The 18915-nt window shown below is 33.1% G+C and overlaps 1 protein-coding gene across 4 annotated transcripts; it reads left to right on the plus strand.

Moving 5' to 3' along the window:
* Positions 1 to 539: 539 nt before the first annotated feature.
* LOC117157112 (homeobox protein PKNOX2) lies at positions 540 to 18397 on the plus strand. 4 transcript variants are annotated; one of them, XM_033334854.2, is made up of 9 exons: positions 540 to 852; positions 3372 to 3775; positions 8148 to 8256; positions 8916 to 9225; positions 10150 to 10350; positions 11355 to 11646; positions 12275 to 12406; positions 12584 to 12786; positions 13014 to 18397. In XM_033334854.2, the coding sequence occupies exons 4-9, from the start codon at positions 8917 to 8919 to the stop codon at positions 13335 to 13337; spliced, it is 1461 nt and encodes a 486-aa protein (XP_033190745.1). In that variant the 5' UTR covers positions 540 to 852; positions 3372 to 3775; positions 8148 to 8256; position 8916; the 3' UTR covers positions 13338 to 18397. The 4 variants fall into 4 exon arrangements, with proteins under 4 accessions (XP_033190745.1, XP_076478489.1, XP_033190744.1 ...); XM_076622374.1 differs by lacking the exon at positions 3372 to 3775 and having other exon boundaries at positions 13014 to 13372; positions 17563 to 18397; XM_033334853.2 differs by lacking the exon at positions 3372 to 3775.
* Positions 18398 to 18915: the final 518 nt, after the last annotated feature.

Genomic DNA, 18915 nt, shown 5'->3' on the forward strand with positions numbered 1-18915 from the left:
ATCCACTTTCGACATAATCGAGGAGAAGAAAATAATCAGTTTAATCTAAGGGTATAACCGGTTTAAAAATAGATAATACATCTACAGAAACGTATGTTTAATCTCAAAATTAAATAGTCAGGCAGAATTAGAAATACGAGTGTGGATGACAGTTTATGGAATTTTTAAATTACTCAATCACAAAACATAAAGCTACAACTTATTGTATTTTTTCTCTGTGGTCTTCATATATAGATATGTATATTTATGCCATAATTATATTATAATATTTGAATCTGTTACATCCAAAGAAACAAGCCTTTTAAAAATAGCTTATAAGTTGACGATTTTTCGTAATAACCAGAGCTACAATCAATGAAACAAGCAATATTTCGTTTGAAATATATACAATTTTTTTTCATGAAATTTAAAAATCGCGCTCCAATTTGAGCGACACTTGAATGAACCGATAATCGCGTTCGTGTTGCCATCTGGTGTGTATCCGTGATATTAATGAAGAAGAGAAACCTTCGCGAAAAGTATTGAATCGATGACGTCACAAAAGACGTGTCAGTGGAAGGAGTAGACAGGGATTGTAGAGAAGCATGTTGAAAAATGTCCGATTACTTTAATTTATCGTATAGCGTGAATAGTGGTAAACAGAGGGGTTCGTGTTGTCGCGCGTGTGTACGTTAGACCGGTGTCGTTACATGATTATCATTGAGCCTCGAGGTATCACGTGGACTAAGACGAAGTCAGTTTCGAACTAGTCAGACACGCCGTCGTCCCGAAATATCATCGAAAAATAAAACTGGTGTGGACGGTGTGGTTTTGTTCTCATGGGACTTTTTGGATGCTGGCTTTTACGATACGGTAAGTAACCATAGGATAAATGGTCTTTCGATTAGTGTCATCCAAACAGCTGTTTCGATACATCGTTCGATTCAGCGTAAATTCCCGCTGGGCCGTGCACCTGTGAATTTGTGAGGTTAGGTCTCATTTATTCGTTCCTGGTGCGCCGATACACGCGAAAAACTTGTTTTGTGCGCAATGCCCCCAGTGAACGCCCATTCCTCGCGGTCTGCCTTGACAGAATTGCGGATTGATACGATCGATATTGTTAAGGCTCTTCCAAACACCAACTTTTTCCAATGACATTGTGCCTGCCATGCGACCGATCCTCCATATCAACTGCCTCTCAATTGATGTTCATTATCTAACCCGTTACAAACATTTCTTCTTTCTTTCTGTTTCCTATTATTTTAAATTAACAATACAATATTTAATACATATATTTACACGATGAAATTGTATTGCATTATCTAAACAGGAATCTCAATAACTTGTAATCAATTAATTTCATAGAAAACTAATTTCTATAGTTACAGAGTAACAATGATTCTTATGATAACTTACAATATTGAATATTTTTCTGTTTATGTAATACATTACGCTCTCATACCTTAAAAAAATTTAGTCAATTATCGTAAGATCGTTTATTAGTATTGTCAATATCACCAAGTGCAAGATAACTGGCGGGAAGTTTAATCGAAGGATATTTTGTTACGAGTATTATAACAAATTTATCTTACGATATTGTTTAATTGATATATTTTAATAATAATTACGGCGATTTTTTTAAATAGATTTTTAATTCAATAACTTATTGGTTCGTTTTATATAAATATATATAATACCTCACATATAATACATGTTATTGTACATCGTATAGATATTTATAAAAATCGGATCAACTATTAATTACTGAATTAAATTAAAAATCTACTTGAGAAAATCAATGTAATTATTATTCAAATATATCAATTAAAGATATCGCATGATTTTTTCATGATGAAACTATGCCAGAGAAAATTAAAATAGTCAAATAAACTGAGAAGTGGATTCCGATTAATGGGAATAGTCACTGTATTCACCTTGGTATCGGTAATCACGATTTCTTGTATAGTCGAGCTACATATTTATGTTTCCATCTAGAACAGAATAATGCGACCTAAACGAATTACGTCAAAAGATAAACGGGGAGCTTCAGAACGCAAACGTGTATTCTCGATGAAACGAGAAAATCGCTGTTTACATCGTATCAAGAGAACCGGTTGAAATCGTTCAAAGAATTTGTTGTGAAAAAAAAGAGTGACAAAGATGCTGCAATGAGGTATCATTATAGTGTGTGCTATATATATTCGATGAATCAAATTATTGTACAGTCGATTGATACGATGAATTTTTTTATTTAAACCTGTACTTACAAAGCGAAATAAATTGATAAAATTTTTATAAAAGAATTAACCTGGAGGAAACGATCTACAATTTGATAAATTATATAATAACGTATTCCCATAAAAAAGTGTCTAGTGATTTTTTTTTGTAACCAAAAAAAAATTTAATTATGATTTAATGTGAAAGAAATAAAAATTGCCCAACGGAATAATTTCTTCTCCGTAGCAATCGGGAAAATTATGGGAATAAAGTCAAACGTTTATTATTATCTTACAGGAATTATTATGAAATCTGAAAATAATATCGATGAATTCAAATTTTTTCCACGAACACACGTAAGCCCTTGTTTATCTCGAATTTTGATCTCGAAATGTGTAGTTGTGAATAAAAAGAAGGAAATACCTGAAAGCTATTATGCAGGCAATTTCCTTACGTAAACTAACATTTGCAACAAGTTAAAGCAGGTACCAAAGAATTTATTAAATATCAGAAGTAGTTATGAAATATTATCCATCTATGTATATCATTTCCAGCTTGTTCATTTTTTTCTAAATAATCAGATTATACAGATTTCCGATATCTCATATGAATTTTAGTTACTAATTTTACTACACTAATTTTACTTTTTAAAAAACAAGTTGCATTTCTTTCAAATAAAAGAAACATCTCCATCATTCAAAAAAATTAATTTCTTTTATATTTCCTGCACTGCGTATCTTCTCTCGGCTCGAAATTTTGATATTATTTGCATTAATTTCTTTATTCTTACGAGTTGTATTGTATTCAATAAAATGAATCGTTTTTCAGTTAGTAAATTAACGAGATTTAGTAAGAAAATTATTACAGGCTGCTCATACAACTTTTAATCTTCTTTATCTAAATTCGAATATTGATTCAACTTTTATACTACAAAATCAATACAATTTTTTAACAACGAAGTCTAACGTTATAATAATAGGATAACTTCGTGATAACAAGATAAAGTAACTAGAATTAGGAGTAATTATGCAATTTAGTGACTTTTTCCAGGCTAGACTATTTATATCCAATCTCTTTTGCTCGAAAAGTTTGACTCTAAAGAGGTTAGGATGCGCATAAATATTCTAAGAGTAGTAAGGAATTTTAGTTGAGTAACATTTTTATATAAATTACAGGATGAATTATAGAATACACGGGACGAAAGAAGTAACGGAAGGAACTCGAATTTCCCGCAGAAATTTTATCGAGCACCCTATAGGTAGAGCGCTGCGCAGCAGTGAAGCATCGGCGCCGTCGGCAGCGGTGGCCTCTTGTAGTTTTTGCTACGCCCTCTTCGCATGAAAATGATTCTTCCCCGGCGTGCTGTAGTAGGGATCGTCGACCATTGGTTATCGAACGTTTGACTGACAGTTCGACTATCTCGTGTTAGGCTCGCGATGAAAGGGAGAAAGAAAAACGACTTCTGGCTTCGTATTAACGCCCACCGCTGATTCCAAAGCCGTTCTTTAACTCACGTCTCTTTCTACCGCGGTGTTGTTGCCCGTCACGACGCCGGTTTTAATACGCCGATGACTGACAGGTAGTAAACAAGTCCGCTTGCCCACGGGATACCATCTTTGTCATAATTAACCCTTTCGGTGCCAGACCGGTATGTGTGCGCGTTTAAACGTGTTTCTTCTAACGAGAATTTACTCCCGCTTTCTGATGTCTCCATGTTATAATGTAATATATTGTTGAAAAATAAGAATATATTATAATAATATAATAAAAACACAATGTCGAAAAAGAAATTATATATTAATGTATTTGTGAATAAGTTTTAGACAAAATATAATATTCAGTGTTGAATTTAATAACAAACACGATTTTGTTTGAGGAATTCAACTTAAAATATCGTTTTACGGGATGTCTTTAATATATTGTTATTTTCTGAATGATAATGTTTCGGAATTTTAATGTACGGTTTAACGATGTTGATAGATGTATGATAATAAAGTAGCAAATTGAGATGTTGAAAGTGGGAAACCATAGAATAAATTCGTACAAATATTTGACCGCAGATATGTACTTAGCGGAATTTAAGTACTCTCTTACGTTCGAAAATGATCACTGTGTCCTAACCGACTGCTATAGCTCTGGCACTTAAAGGGTTAAAGATTCGTTTCTCCTCTTATTTACGCTCGTAAAGACACGTTTCATTGCTTCTCTGTCATTACTTTGTCTTATAAGAATGAGATGTTGCTTTAAAATACTTCAACATGTTTTCTACTAAATTTCTTTTATGTTATTTTGTAATCTTAACTAATTGCGTTCAGTTATTTAAATCATAGTTTGGCACATTTATAAAGCGTGTTTTTTTTTTGTTTACGAAAATATTAAACAAAGAAAGAACGTAATAAATTTAAAAAATGATTGCTGATTTTATTGTGCAGTTTTAATAAGAACAATTTAATCAATTCTTTCAACAAATTAACACGTCAGTTTCACGGCTCTTCTCCAGGTTAAGTTATTGCCTTTTACACTTTGATTACTTCTAATTGCACGTTCCTTGAAACTCCAGTGTCGCAGTAATTATTAGGTCGTTACAAAAAATCAACACGTTGGACAAGTTGTGTGGCAAATCGCGTGATCAAAGTGCATGTACGCCATTACATAGTTTCCGCCAATCCATTTCATTTGAATTAATAGCCGTCTCATTTTCGGCACTGTTCATAACACGTGGCTGCCACTATGTTTTAAATTCTTAATCCTTGACCAAACCAAATTTTTACGCTTTTTTTTGTTTTCTGTTTTTCTATTTCTTTTTCAGTTATTCATTTGCTTGTACATGTATCATGTATATTCTATTACACAACATGATGTATATTTTATTATAACGTATTTCATATTAATACTTGTTAGCTAGATGTTATCTTAGTTTTAAGTAGAAGACTACATTTTTATGTTTCATTGTTCTTCGTTCTAGGTAGCATTTCAGTAATTTACAATAATAGATACGACACTGCTTTGTATATGAAATTGTTCAATTTTTGAGACTTTTACAAGAAAGAGTTGTTACGCTTAAAACAGCTGATCTTCAAAATATTATTTTTAACAAATAATATTTCTCTCGTATATATAAAATAGGAAAAATTGGAAATATTAAAATCGATTGAGTTAATTCATAAACGGAATAAAAACAAATATAATCGAATATCAATAATTAACCTAAGTGGAAATAACTATAAAATATTTTGGGTCGCTTGATATCGTAAAATAATTCCATAAATATCAACATGACTGCTTGAATACTAAAAATCGAGAGTATCGGGATCACGAGATTTCGATGGACATTACAGATTATTATTTGAAGTATACTTCTCATTTCCTGTCTCTCTCTGCTCATTAGAGCATTACACTTTGTCTGTCTCGCTTCTCTGCAGCAGCTGCTGTCGAATAATATCGAGTACCAAAGAATTTGAAAGCGAGATGCGCAATACATCGTTTAGAATAAAATAAAATAAAGAAGATAGACGTCACCCCTTCTCACGTTCGCAATGTAACTGCGAAATATGATAAAAGTAAACAATGATAATGGTGGGTTCTTCAATCAAACAGTATCACGTTGAAAGAAAGAACGAATCAATAATGGAGGAACATCGAGAAAAGAATGAATAAAATGAAAGTTAAGTAACACGGTTTCGTTTGAAATTTTATTTACTTTTAATGAAAAATGCAGTTAAATTGTAGAAAATGTTGATGTCGTTGTGAACGCGCCATAAAACGGAATGGGAGAACTTCCTTACCGATAGTTTATTGCTGTATTACCCGAGGTTGAAATTAGAATAATGGTTCCTAGAGAAGAATGTAGATGAAGTTTGAAAAGATGAACACATAGGAGAACATTTTTTTCATTATTCGTGAAAATTATAAAGAAACAAAAATCGTCGATAAGACACTAGATTATTGAATTATACATTTCATTATATTTCAATATTTTTTCTTTAGAGAAGTTACCTTCTAGTATAAAGAGCAAGACCAGGTCAACTATCCGTTACCTACCATAAAATGATTTTGGAAATGAATATCATATTGTCACTTTTCTCGACAAAGGTGAACTATATTCATGAAAAATGCATGGTTTGGTCCATTCTTCACGAACAGACGTACAAATCTTTTTATTGTATAGAAAACAAACTTATACACATAAACTACCTCTATAAAGAAGAGAATATTATGAAACAGCGGACGTAGATTTCCACGAAGAGATAATTCGACGTTTGACCTAAACGAATGAAATAGCAAAAAGAACGTACGAAATTCTAAAAGAAAGGAAAGAAAAAAGAGGAAGTTGAAACACGTTAAGACCGTTTCGATGTGTGGCTGCAGTCGTAGAAATGAAGCACACTGACCGTTCACCGTCAGCGATAATATTTTTAAATGAAAGCGGCGAGAGAGGCGACTGGCACAATAAATATCGGGTTTAACGGAAAGACGCGAGTGTGTTGGAAGCACCACTTGCAAGTAATGGTTACCTCTGTCCACCTCCTTTTTTTACCGCTTCCCTAGTTCAGCTACCACCTCGCGGCATTCCCTTTAATGTATCTAACTCTTCTTCTCATATACCGATACTTTCTCTCGCTTACTCATTCTCTGCGACTATTCCGTCACGACGAAGTTTTGATAAAATGTCAGGAGAACGGCTATTCCCATTATTCGAAGAAGAATAAGATTCCATTGTGTATTCATCCTTTATACACATACTCTAATCTTTGTTACTTTTAGATTTAAAAGTTGTATTATAGTTTGCGGATTTTTATAAAACGGATTATGTATTATATATCTAGGACTGAAGGATACATGGAAAATGCAACTTATACAAAATTATATTTCTTCATGAGAAAAGAAATGTTAATTTTCTTCTAGATAGAGATTTTAAAAACAATCTTAAGGTCAGCTTCTTTTTTATTTTTCTCTGTTTTCACACCTTATTACAAAGCCATATTTCGAAAGTCACAAGTAGAAATAAAAATGATTGTAAAATAGATAATAACAATTTCGTTATTTGTTGAGCTGCGCAAATATTAAATATTCTTAAGTGGTCGTACGCAAAAATAAGAAGCACTATAGTTTAAAAGGTGAAAACAATGTAATTAGCATGAGTCGTTGGCAAAAAAAATTATTGGTTTAATGACACTACTACTTAGCTAACGAAGGTATTTTTCACAGACAGTTATAGCTATCAGTCGTAACCACGATTTTTCGGGTGTCGTCGTCTTGTCAGCCAGTCGTGTGTCGCAGTACTTTATTTATTCATACCGAGGGAACGTGTATGGGGATTGGGGAAAATTCAAAAGGAACGTTCGGAATGGGAAGCAGAACTGGTGCCAGCAACAGTGCTGATGGTGTTGAGACCGTCTAACGATGACATTTAAATGCAGTGCCGCGCATCGTTTGGTTCTTCGTGCCACGACGATTCTCTCTCCTTCCCCGACCCCTTCTTTTTCCTCTCGTCTCATCTCTACCCCTGGTTCATCTCTACTCGAAATACGCTGGGATATCTTGCTTAAAGTATACGATATTTTTTATCATATTATTTTTTCAACCGTTACCCATTCCATTCTCACTTATTTTACTCTCAATTTACAAATACACAATACTCGCATTAATCATTATATACGATTTATTTTACTTTCAGATCACAAGTACGCAATAGTTATATCAATCGATATGTAAATACCATTCGTTATATTTGTATTTTACTGTCAAGTCATAAATTCACAATACTTACATTAATCAATATGTAAGTTTCATTTATTACACTTATTTTACCTCCAAGTGACAAGTATGCAATTATAATCAATACATTAGCCAGTGGTGACACTCATTGCATTGTCAAGTTACCGATTATTAACCCATGTGTATTAGAATTATCACGAATATCAATAGATTGGATATTTCTTTTGTTGTAGGATAAACGTGTAAATTATTGGAAGACTGAAGATAGATCGAGGAATATTTGCATATCAGAGGCCCCGGAGGACCTGGGCAACGATGGAAGCTGCCAGACAGGAATGATAGGTAACAAAAATTCTAAAGAATAAAAATTTAATTGATGGCCAACGGTGGAACTACCAAAAGTAAGCAAGCATCAAAATAATAGATTTTATATTCGTCGACTTTGCAATTACTTGTAAAATTGATGTCGACTCTTGTTGAGATATATGTTGTTAAGATACGAGTATCTATTAAAATTTATTTAATTCTAATCGTATCCACTGCTAGCAATAAGTATCATATTAGGATACCTGCTACTTGCATTCGATCGGAAAACTGTAAGAAATATTTTAGTTTACTTATTATTTTATAATACATTAGAAGACACGTCATATAACGTAATGAAATGATGAGATAATTATAAAATAAAAATAAAACTGGAAGAAAAAGATGTTTGAATATTTATGGCCAACAGTGTTGATGCAGTATTATAAATAAACTGCAGATGTTTATACAAATTGCAATTTTTGTGCACGTAACTAAAAGAGAATGGAACCTATAAAAACTCACTTCGTTCGCTAAAAATTGTAACCAAAAGTAGATTGAATATTTTATATGTTTTGATATTACGTTTCATTCTTACGATACACATATCTCTGTACCTACGTATCTCTCATAAATGCATAAACATCCGCTGTTTAGTTAGAAAGAAAACAAATAATAATTTAATGATATGAACGTAGAATGCAAGAGGGTAGCACCGCCGTGGCGCTAGCGATGGTGACTCCTGGCTACGATCAGGACCCTGCAAGTGGGGTTGCCGATTACACGACTCATCAAGATCAAGCTCAGTTCGAGGCAGACAAGAGGGCAGTCTATAAACATCCCCTCTTCCCGTTACTCGCGTTACTCTTTGAAAGATGCGAACAAGCTACACAGAGTTCGGACAACTCGACGTCCGAAAGCTTCAACATGGACATACAGGCCTTCGTCCAACACCAAGAAAGAGACCGAAAGCCTTTCCTAATCAATGACCCCGAAATTGACGGTTTGGTAAGTTTCTTTATAGTCCAGGTATAACATTAGAAGTATAACATCTTCTGGAATCCCTCAAGACTAATTTACACTCGTAATAGCTTGAGTCAAAGAATTTATAATTTTAGAATATTTCTTAATCTATATACACATTTTGCTGTTGACCATTAATGATATTTATTAAAATTAAATATTCAGTTAATTAATTTTGCAGTTGATGGTGGAACGTACGACAGGATTTAAGAAAGAATTAAGTTGATCCTAATATTAAACTAATGTAAATTAATGTAATGTAATCTTCGCACTATAGTAAATGATATGTACATAAGTGTATTTGTGGAAAATATTCAAGGTAGAAATACAAGGTTATTATATTTAGTAGATGAAGCAGGTTTATGCTTTATGTATGTTTATGAAAATATAAATTTACACAAAGCCATAACTCGTTAGAACATACAAAACTGCGCTGCAATTTATGCATTTTAAAGAATATGACATCCTTATCTATTTTTATAAAAAGTACACAGTCCAAAAATGTTCGTAATTTCTTCACATACAAAACAAGACACGCATTGGATTGAATAATAAGTTCAACACGGTGTATACTATTTCGATAAATTAAGATAAAGAAGATTAAGATTAAGATTAAGATTAGGAAATAAGATAAATAGATTGGTTCTTAACTAGACAGATTTTTTATGAAACTAATTCAAAATTCATGTTTCTTTCTTTCTCCTCCTTTTTCTTAAGAAAATGTGAATGAATTTATTACTCCACCTCGTGTTTATTTAAAAAAAAAAAAACAAAAAAGAAAGGGAAACAAAGAAAAAAGGAGAGACAGGAAAAAACAAAGAAACAAATAATAAGTAACGCGGCGCAACTCGATAATGAAAAGAAAATCGTTTAATCGTGGACGTTGTTTTTGTGTCTCTGCCAACGCAGATGATCAAAGCGATACAGGTGCTGCGGATTCACCTACTCGAGTTGGAAAAGGTGCAGGAGCTGTGCAAGGACTTTTGCAACAGGTACATCACGTGCCTGAAGGGCAAGATGCAGAGCGAGAATCTGCTACGCAGCGATTACAGTCACCATGGACACGATATGGGTCCATCGAGTGGCAGCAACGGAAGCAGTCCTTTGCAGGTTAGATATTATTTTGAACGTTTAATAAGGCGGCCTGGCCTGTTTCCCCCTTTACCTAAGTAGTTATCCTTTTTTTTTAGTGATGCGCAAGAATCGCGACTATAATCTTGAAAAACGCTCCAACGCTGCTACGTGTGTCTCTGTCTCTTCTTTCTTCCTACTCTCTATGTCTTAACTCTTCGAACCTAAAAGAACAGAAATTTAAAACTAGAGAACTTCTGCGCCTTCTCTTTATTAACATCGCTACATGTCTCGTATAGAAGTCAGTGTACTTTTAAAATAACTTCGCTGGGGAGTTTGTACGTCGAAATGCGAAGTAAGAGGAAAAATGCCTCTTTGTGGGATATCTCGAAATGTCGATCGATTGACTAACTCTCGTGAGTACTCTGACCTAAACGTAGCGGTTACTGATAGCTAAATAAGCTATTGATCGAGCAACATTTTTCTAAGGGAGTTAAATAAAGTTTCGTTGGTAAATAGGCAGTAATTGAAGGAAAATATTTACTCTATTATATATGAGATACGTGCCGGTTGATTTAGTATTGTTATTGTACAGAATACATTCAATAGTTAGTAAATCGTAAACAAAAATTAGTAAATTGTTCAATGCATATGTAAGAGATCAAACGTGGATCAAATGCTTTCTAATTCTTTACTATCTCTCTTTAATCGTGTTTTATCTGGTAATTAACATTCCAAAATTAACAGCACCTTGTAAATTCTTCAAACTCTAACAGTTGATCTGAACGATCTCGCTGAATATTCAGTTTAGGATCCTTCTCGTAACAGATTAAACGATATACTATTTAGATTAGTCAAAAGTCAAAATTATTCTAACAGTAGATTTAACACTCGGATCAACCAGTCGATTACTTAATTCAAAGCATACGTTATTTAAAGAAAAAAAGAGAAAGGAAAGGATGAGCGATACTTGCGCGTCGCTCAAAATATTATAGAACCCCACCCCTGCTCTCTGACGGCTAGTTGCGACATATATTTCCCAGGTGCTGTCTTCTACAGGCAATGATGTTGAGTCGGGAGCTAACGGATTCAGAGTGAGCAGAGGCGACACCCTGTCGGAGAACGGTGGTGCGAGTCAGTTGGCTGCGCAAGAGGAAACCGGTAACGACAGGCCGCCGTCTGTGCGATCATCTTCCACTGCTCAGCGCTCGATCAGATCCTCCAGCCAAGACCATGACGATCCACTGTCACCTTCCACGGTACACGGGAGCACACCACTCTCACAAATTGGGGCTCATTCCTGTGCACCAGTCAACGATATCTATCTTGGTCAAGGTAAACGTATTTGTTTATATTAATTCATTTTACATAGCAAACGGGTAACGATGATTCTAGCTAAATGGCTTCTACTTTTCGTTTCATAATTTTTTTTCTCCTTTCTTCAGTGTTTAAAATTGAAGAGTTTGCAACAATGAGGAAATAGTTACAATACTTAAATTGTATCGATTGGAAGAGAAAGGAAAGGTATAGGTTTTATATTCAAAATTCTATTAGGTCTGGTACACATGAAATGATATATCGTTTCTTTGAAATATTGAAATGATTGCTCTATCATACATATTAAGGAGATCTATAATAAAATTTTGTTGGTTTACACAAATTACTAGAAAATGAAGCCGCTTCCTTATTGCAGCAACCCCTTCAGTTATATTTGATTGTTGATTAATCAGGTGAAAACAAAATAAAGTGTAAAATTCTATGCATTTGAGTCTTTTATTTGCAATTTTTGTTTACATTGAATTTCACAGAGCACATTGATGATTACAGTATAGCATATTCAACAATTAATTGTGTCTTAGCTTGCAACTTGAATATTTTTGTGATTATCACGTCATAAAAATTGAGCTTCGATAAAGATTAAAATATTAATTTAAACGTAAGCATTGTCAACTTACGTTTATAGATGATATGGACTGTGTGAATATTGGCGACAGAATATATTTAGAAGAGGTTGGTTATTGGGGCCTCCTTGCCTTGCAAGAACGTGAAAATGAATACGTCGATGTCGGGGATGCGAATGACGAAAAGTATTTTGGTTAGACGAACTTGGTTCTTTCTTACCAATGACTAATGTTTTTTTTCACTTGAATATTAATTACTAATTAAACATGTGAATATAAACTAACTAAATTAAAGTAAATAAATATTATCAATTCTGCATGGAGCTGCAGTTAATCTGTCACAACAAATATATCGTGTTTATTATGCCCAGATATTACTGTGGCTGGCTCTCCTTCACCTGCACCAAGTGAAGATGAAGACGAAGGATGTGGCACTGGTACTGCTACTTCCAATCACAGTAGTAGTGGTCATGGAGGTAATCATAGCAGCGTTAAGAAAGGAAGACAAAAGCGAGGCGTCTTACCTAAACAAGCTACAAGCATTATGCGAACTTGGCTCTTTGAACATTTAGTTGTGAGTATAATCTCCTGTAATATAATATAAAATTCAATCCAGTGATCATTATTTTATACTTCAGTTTACGACTTTGTTATATAGGATCACGAAAGTATTTACCACGGAAAATTTTTACGAATATATTGCATAGTTGTAATTCTTGTAAATTCTATTGGCACTGTAACGAGACACGAGTATAGAATAAAGTAAATAAATTATAATTATTGTTATCAATTATTTTTTAGCATCCATATCCCACGGAGGATGAGAAGCGTCAAATAGCGGGTCAAACGAACTTAACGTTGCTACAAGTCAATAACTGGTTCATCAATGCTCGTCGAAGAATCCTTCAGCCAATGCTCGACGGTGCCGGAGCAGATTCGATACAGCGAGCCGGGAAACGTCACAAGGTATCGAAACACGTGGTGCAACATCAACAGGTGCAGCAGCAACAAGGCGGCGGCTGGCAATCTGAAGATTCTGGAAGTGACTCCGGCTCCAGCGACGGTGAGGGAGGTGCCGATAGATCGAAAGATGGTAACGATAGCGACGAAGATGATCTTCACTGACCTCTGTCGATCATTAAAACATCAACCTCTTTACGGTACCTTCAAATCCAGTTGCTCATTACAGTATTAAGGTATTCGAGAATAGATTTCGCTTTAACTGTCAAATACGTAATTATTCTCGCGAAAATCAAGGGTATTATTGGTCGAGGTTATCACGCTCTCTTATCGGATCCGACAGTTTCAATCTCTTTTACTATCCATGGAGTATCTTAGCGTTTTTAAACGTCGTTATTCGTTAACTACGATCCGAGAAAGATTGAACAAGAAATCCTGTATAATTCGAAACATGTTCTTTCCCTTTCTTTTTATTTTTTTTTTTTTATACATTGTCTGTAAGAATAATTCGATCGTGATAAGAAAGAGTTTTAGGATTGTTATATCTTTTAATCAGTTTCCTTGATTCGTTGATAAACAAGTTACATTGAAGCAACTTTTTTTCTCCTGAATAATTCGTTCTTGCTGTTGTTTCTTCTTGATGACTCTTGATGAATCTTAATGATTATTAATTTATGTGTAATAGTTCAAGGCGACAAACGAAGATGGTATAAAAAAGTCATCATTTGTATCACTTACTGAACAATAGACAGTGTTTTCCAAGATGTTTATCAATCGAGTTGTTTAGCTGATTAGTTAAGAAGTAGTTCAAATCAACTGATTTGTAGAAGCAAATTATTTTTCGAAAGAAGACTTGAAATGTCCGTGAACAATATTCACACTGTGAAAGATCTTTATGGAGACGAGTATGTTTGCGTATAACATGTACATTTTTTCTATGATATAAACTACGAACAAAGAGTTTACTCGTTTAACAAAACGATTAGAAACAAGTTAAATCTAAGGTGACAACAACACAAAAGTTAGCGTTACTGTTTATATATTTTTATATCGAAACTTTATTTCCTTCAAGATGCGTTTTTCCCAGGCTTCACAGCGATATGACACGTCTTTCAATGTTTAACAACAAAACAATAAAAAAAAAATAAGATCAGTACGTGCTTAAAGATCATAATTTCTGTAGAAAGTTAGCGATCTTTATATCACTTTATTTTCAAACTGTTCTGAAATACTATTAAACTTACAGATACATTTATCCTATGAACTCTGGGTGGAATAAAAAATTAAATACTAATGACATTTAAAGTAAAGGGGAAAAAAAGCAAAGATAAACGTTTGACTATTTATTGGTTCGACCAGCCTCACACAGTTAACTCGATTCCTGAATAGTTTTGAGAGAATTTAGGGATATTTCTGTAAAGGGGAGACTTAGTACTTTCTATAGTGTTATCGAAAATCGTCCAAATGAGACTATGTATAATATAGATATCTTAAATAACGACACAAATGAACGATCGTTCTCAACCCTTCCTAATTAAAATAAGCTATGACGATATTGTGCTACTACATTTAACATAGGCGAGATATGTTTTTGTGATCGGTCGGCAACCATCGAAATGCTAAAAAGATAAATCTAAATCCCGGGAAAACCCATGCGTAAAAAATGAAGAACTGGATTACAATGAATTAAAAAAGAAGATGATTGTGATGATCGGTCAGTAAAATGGTAACAATCTCGGTCTTGTACTCTTCGTGCCATTAAAGAGCGTGGTAACTTCCGCGTTTAGTCTTTGTTCAGCTCTGCAGTGTCGTGACATAGCGAAGTGCTATCCCTCCAAGATAATAATAATAATAATAATTAATAATTAATAATAATAACAATAATATTATTATTAATAATAATACCATTACGACTAATAATGATAACAACAACAATGATAATATAATACTACTTTAAATATATGATGATTATATTTTTAAACTCTAAGTGTCGTCTTTAAAAGAAGAAAAAACAAAAAGAAAAAAAACACGTGTACCGCAGTTTGAACAAATGTGGTAATGCTGTACATATACAATATACAAGAACTATTAGAAATAAAGGAGAAGAACGTTTAATGTGATTTCTCTTCAAACAGAAATCAAGAGAAAACAGGAAAAATTAAAGAAAAATATGATTAACAATACATTTTCTTGTAACTGAAAAAATACAACAGAGAAAAAAAGTCTAAGGCTCGACGACAAGCACATGCCATCTTAGGATTATAAGTGTTCATACATTCGCTGTCTGCATATGATCGGTTGCGTTTTACTGAAAGTGTCCTCCAGATTGCGCGTGCTGAATAGTTAGCGACATGTAAAATGTTTTACTTGAAAGAATCAGAGAAAATTGAACGGAAAACGAGTTTCAAGATTTTTATCACTTAATCGACGTTGTTTTAAGTTCGATGACGATTAATCATGTACATACATACGATGCTCTTCCTGCGTACTTGTCTTCGATTGTCCTTCAATTATTTCCAAGCGTTCCGTCCATCGCATTTTCAACACTGTTGAGATCCTCGACTGCCTTCGAAACGCTATTCTAAAAGAACAAGCATTTTTTAAACAATCATTCAAATGTAGAAGTGTAATCGCATCTAAAAACGCAACTTACTATTAGCAATAATTTTCATATTTCTTTTACGATTTTCCCTACTCTTTTAATGCCTGCAATGAAGACTATTTTTCTGTATTCAATCATCCCTTATCGATCCGTAAAATATGTTAAGGTGATATTGGGGAGCGTTATCGAGTTCCACCGGATAATAGGAGAATGAGAATGAAATAATGATTCGTTTGAAATGAATTTCATAAAATTTCTTAATAAGCTATGTTGGTGTCAGTGATTCCTAATATACAGCACTCTCTTAATTTCTGTGCGAGGTAATAATAATATTATAATCTGTAAACAAGTATATGACTAAGAAACGAACGCTAGTCCACTGATTAAAACGCATAGAGGATAGCCCGCATAAGTAGTCGATTTTTGGTCATTTTTTGATCATTGATCGCTTCCTAAAAGGACAAGATGAAACGATAAAGTTAGGTTATAGATGTGCAAAGATAAGAAAAGAACAAATAATAGTTATTAATGTAAACTATGCGGTCGATTCTCAATGTACTCAGAGGAGCGAAAAGTTAAAAATTATTGATTAGGTCTATTGATATTTACTTTGCTATTAATTGGTATTATACTTTTCTTCCGGTATATAATCGATGTACATAGCCGAAACAGGCACAAAGTGCTTCCATTAGTGGCTTACGAGCTTTTTCCGAGCATTGTTCGAGACAAACTGATTTCTATTCTAATAGTTGGCCAGTGTCTTATCCGGCTGCTCGAAACTGTTAAACATGTTCTAAGGGAAAGAAGCAAGTTAATCGAGGCTTAGTAAAACGATATCATCAGTTGAAGACAGCTTTTATTACAGTATAGCTCCATATACGGTGTAGTGATGTAAGTGAAACAAAAATAAATGGGGCGAACGATTGTGGACAATGGTTGCGAAGAAAAAAAAAAGAAAATCAACGAAAAAACGCTGATTCGATTATATGACGAACTATATATTATTTAATAGCATTTTTCTACTTTGCTTTTATCTCTAACTGGATCAGCGATTAATAAAAATGGTCTACGATCGTTCGTACCAGTTAGTTCGTCTGTGTTTATAAGTACCAGCAATAAATGCGCACTCTCCCTAAGAAAATAGAACTAAGAATCGTCAGCTCGTATCGCGTCAAATCACCTGGTACGGGACTATACTGTACACTCTCGACTAAGTATAATTATAAAGTAATGGTAGATTAAGAGGTAGGTTGTAAGGCTGAACCACGTATACGTATGTGCTGCGGCACCAGACGACTGTGATAACTCGGTGGGCGGTGCCCAGCCTCCTACTTCATACTTGTATACTGAAAATTATGGAATACTTCAAAGACACACACATACAAACACACCATACATATACACAAGATACAAAAATCAGAGACTAAATACACAAGTAGAAACATTTACCAGAAAGGATTGAATGTATATGTTAGAGCTTGCATTGAGAGAACTTAGTGCTTGGTCCGTAGGCTTGCTTGGATTGTTCTTTTTGCCCTTTATAAGTTTTTGCTTGTGATCAGTGGTTCCTATTGAGAGTGCTTGTTTTAAAAGTAACTTGGACGTATTTAAAAACCAACGAGTTGTTTGAATTGAATATTTCATATATTTTGTAAATAGAATAATTGATAGTAGATATACATTTATTATAATTATACTATACAAACATACACATACTATAATTGTTTACATTAAAATATAAATAGGGATATAGAAATTCAAAACGTATGAACATTTTCATCCTTCCAGGTGCATGAGGACGGACTTCCAAGTAAATCTCTAATGTTGCATTAGTGATTGAAGTGCAAGCTCTAAAATATTTGAGAAGATAGGAATGGACCGAAAAGTGTGATGATAATAAGAGTTTTTTTGGTACAAGATTAAGTTTCATGTTTTGACTGCCTTAGTTCGTTGAATTATTTGTTTATCTTCCATGGACTTTTATAACTAACATACTAAAGATAATGTATATTTCACATGTTACATTTCTCATCTTGTTTTACAATATTTTGTACTGTTATTCCGTTAATATCTGATATCGTCAGGGAACACCCTAGGATAAAGTACTTCTTTTAAACTTTTTATGTTGTATACGTGCATTGATTTATATTGTTCTACTATAAATGTGATACAAAAAAAAATAGGACAACTCAAATTTTAGGCTACCCGCTTTCCTAACATTATCCTTGTTGTAATTTCGTATTCTCTATTTTTTTTAATTTCGTTATATTTTGTTACTCCTTAAATAATAATGAACTATACAAATATTTGTAAGAAATATGTTTTAGTTCATGTATTTTATAAATATTCACAAAATCCCTAGAAGAAATATTCTGTACCTTTTTAAAGATATTTAAATGTACATTAACAAATGTTTGTACAATACTGCATGTATATGATAATATTAAACTACAGGACTTTCGTAGGTCCATTCCTAACTTGAAATTTTAAGTCATAAATTAAACGTATTACGTACATACTAAAAAGAAAGCATAAGTAAACAACATGAATACTTCTCTCTCGTGTACATCAAGGTCCTGTTAAATAAGTTGTTTATTAATAATAAACGCCATCACGCTTGCAATACGTGTTTCTGATTTTTATCGTAACCTTAAGATATTGATAATCAGTTTTCCAATAAATAATTATATATCAAATGATATGAAAAATTAACTGAGCGATGTAAAAACAAACGTTTCTATAAAAAAGAATGTGTCTTAATAATATAATATTAGAAAAATTTAAGCAAAATTTAAATTTGTAGATTTATCATACAAAGTATTTTATTATTGATAGTAAGACCATGTAACTTATACATTAAACAAAATACCAATCAAATATACATATATTGCTCATCATGTTCGTATATTTTAAAAATAGTATGGAATTGCAAATAATCACAGTTAATTGTTTACAGTTTAGATTATAATAAAGAATCAAAGAATTTAGTAAACATCTCTCTTATAACGTACTTACATTGTTTTTATAAAATACGTACAAATTGGTGTATATATTTACAAATATCTTTGAGTAGAATTTTCTTATAACAATTCGTTCTAATCTCTGACAAAAGAATCCTCCAATCTTCAATTATGCTTTACA

Source organism: Bombus vancouverensis, chromosome 10 (genome assembly GCF_051014615.1).
Source record: "Bombus vancouverensis nearcticus chromosome 10, iyBomVanc1_principal, whole genome shotgun sequence".
Classification (NCBI taxonomy): Eukaryota; Metazoa; Arthropoda; class Insecta; order Hymenoptera; family Apidae; genus Bombus; species Bombus vancouverensis.

Excerpts from the sequence above, each read along its gene's own strand:
- LOC117157112 (XM_033334854.2), top strand. The coding sequence starts at position 8,917 with ATGCAAGAGGGTAGCACCGCCGTGGCGCTAGCGATGGTGACTCCTGGC. Across the intron at positions 10,351-11,354 it reads ACGGAAGCAGTCCTTTGCAG|GTGCTGTCTTCTACAGGCAA; the intron begins GTTAGATATTAT and ends TATATTTCCCAG. Across the intron at positions 12,787-13,013 it reads GGCTCTTTGAACATTTAGTT|CATCCATATCCCACGGAGGA; the intron begins GTGAGTATAATC and ends ATTATTTTTTAG.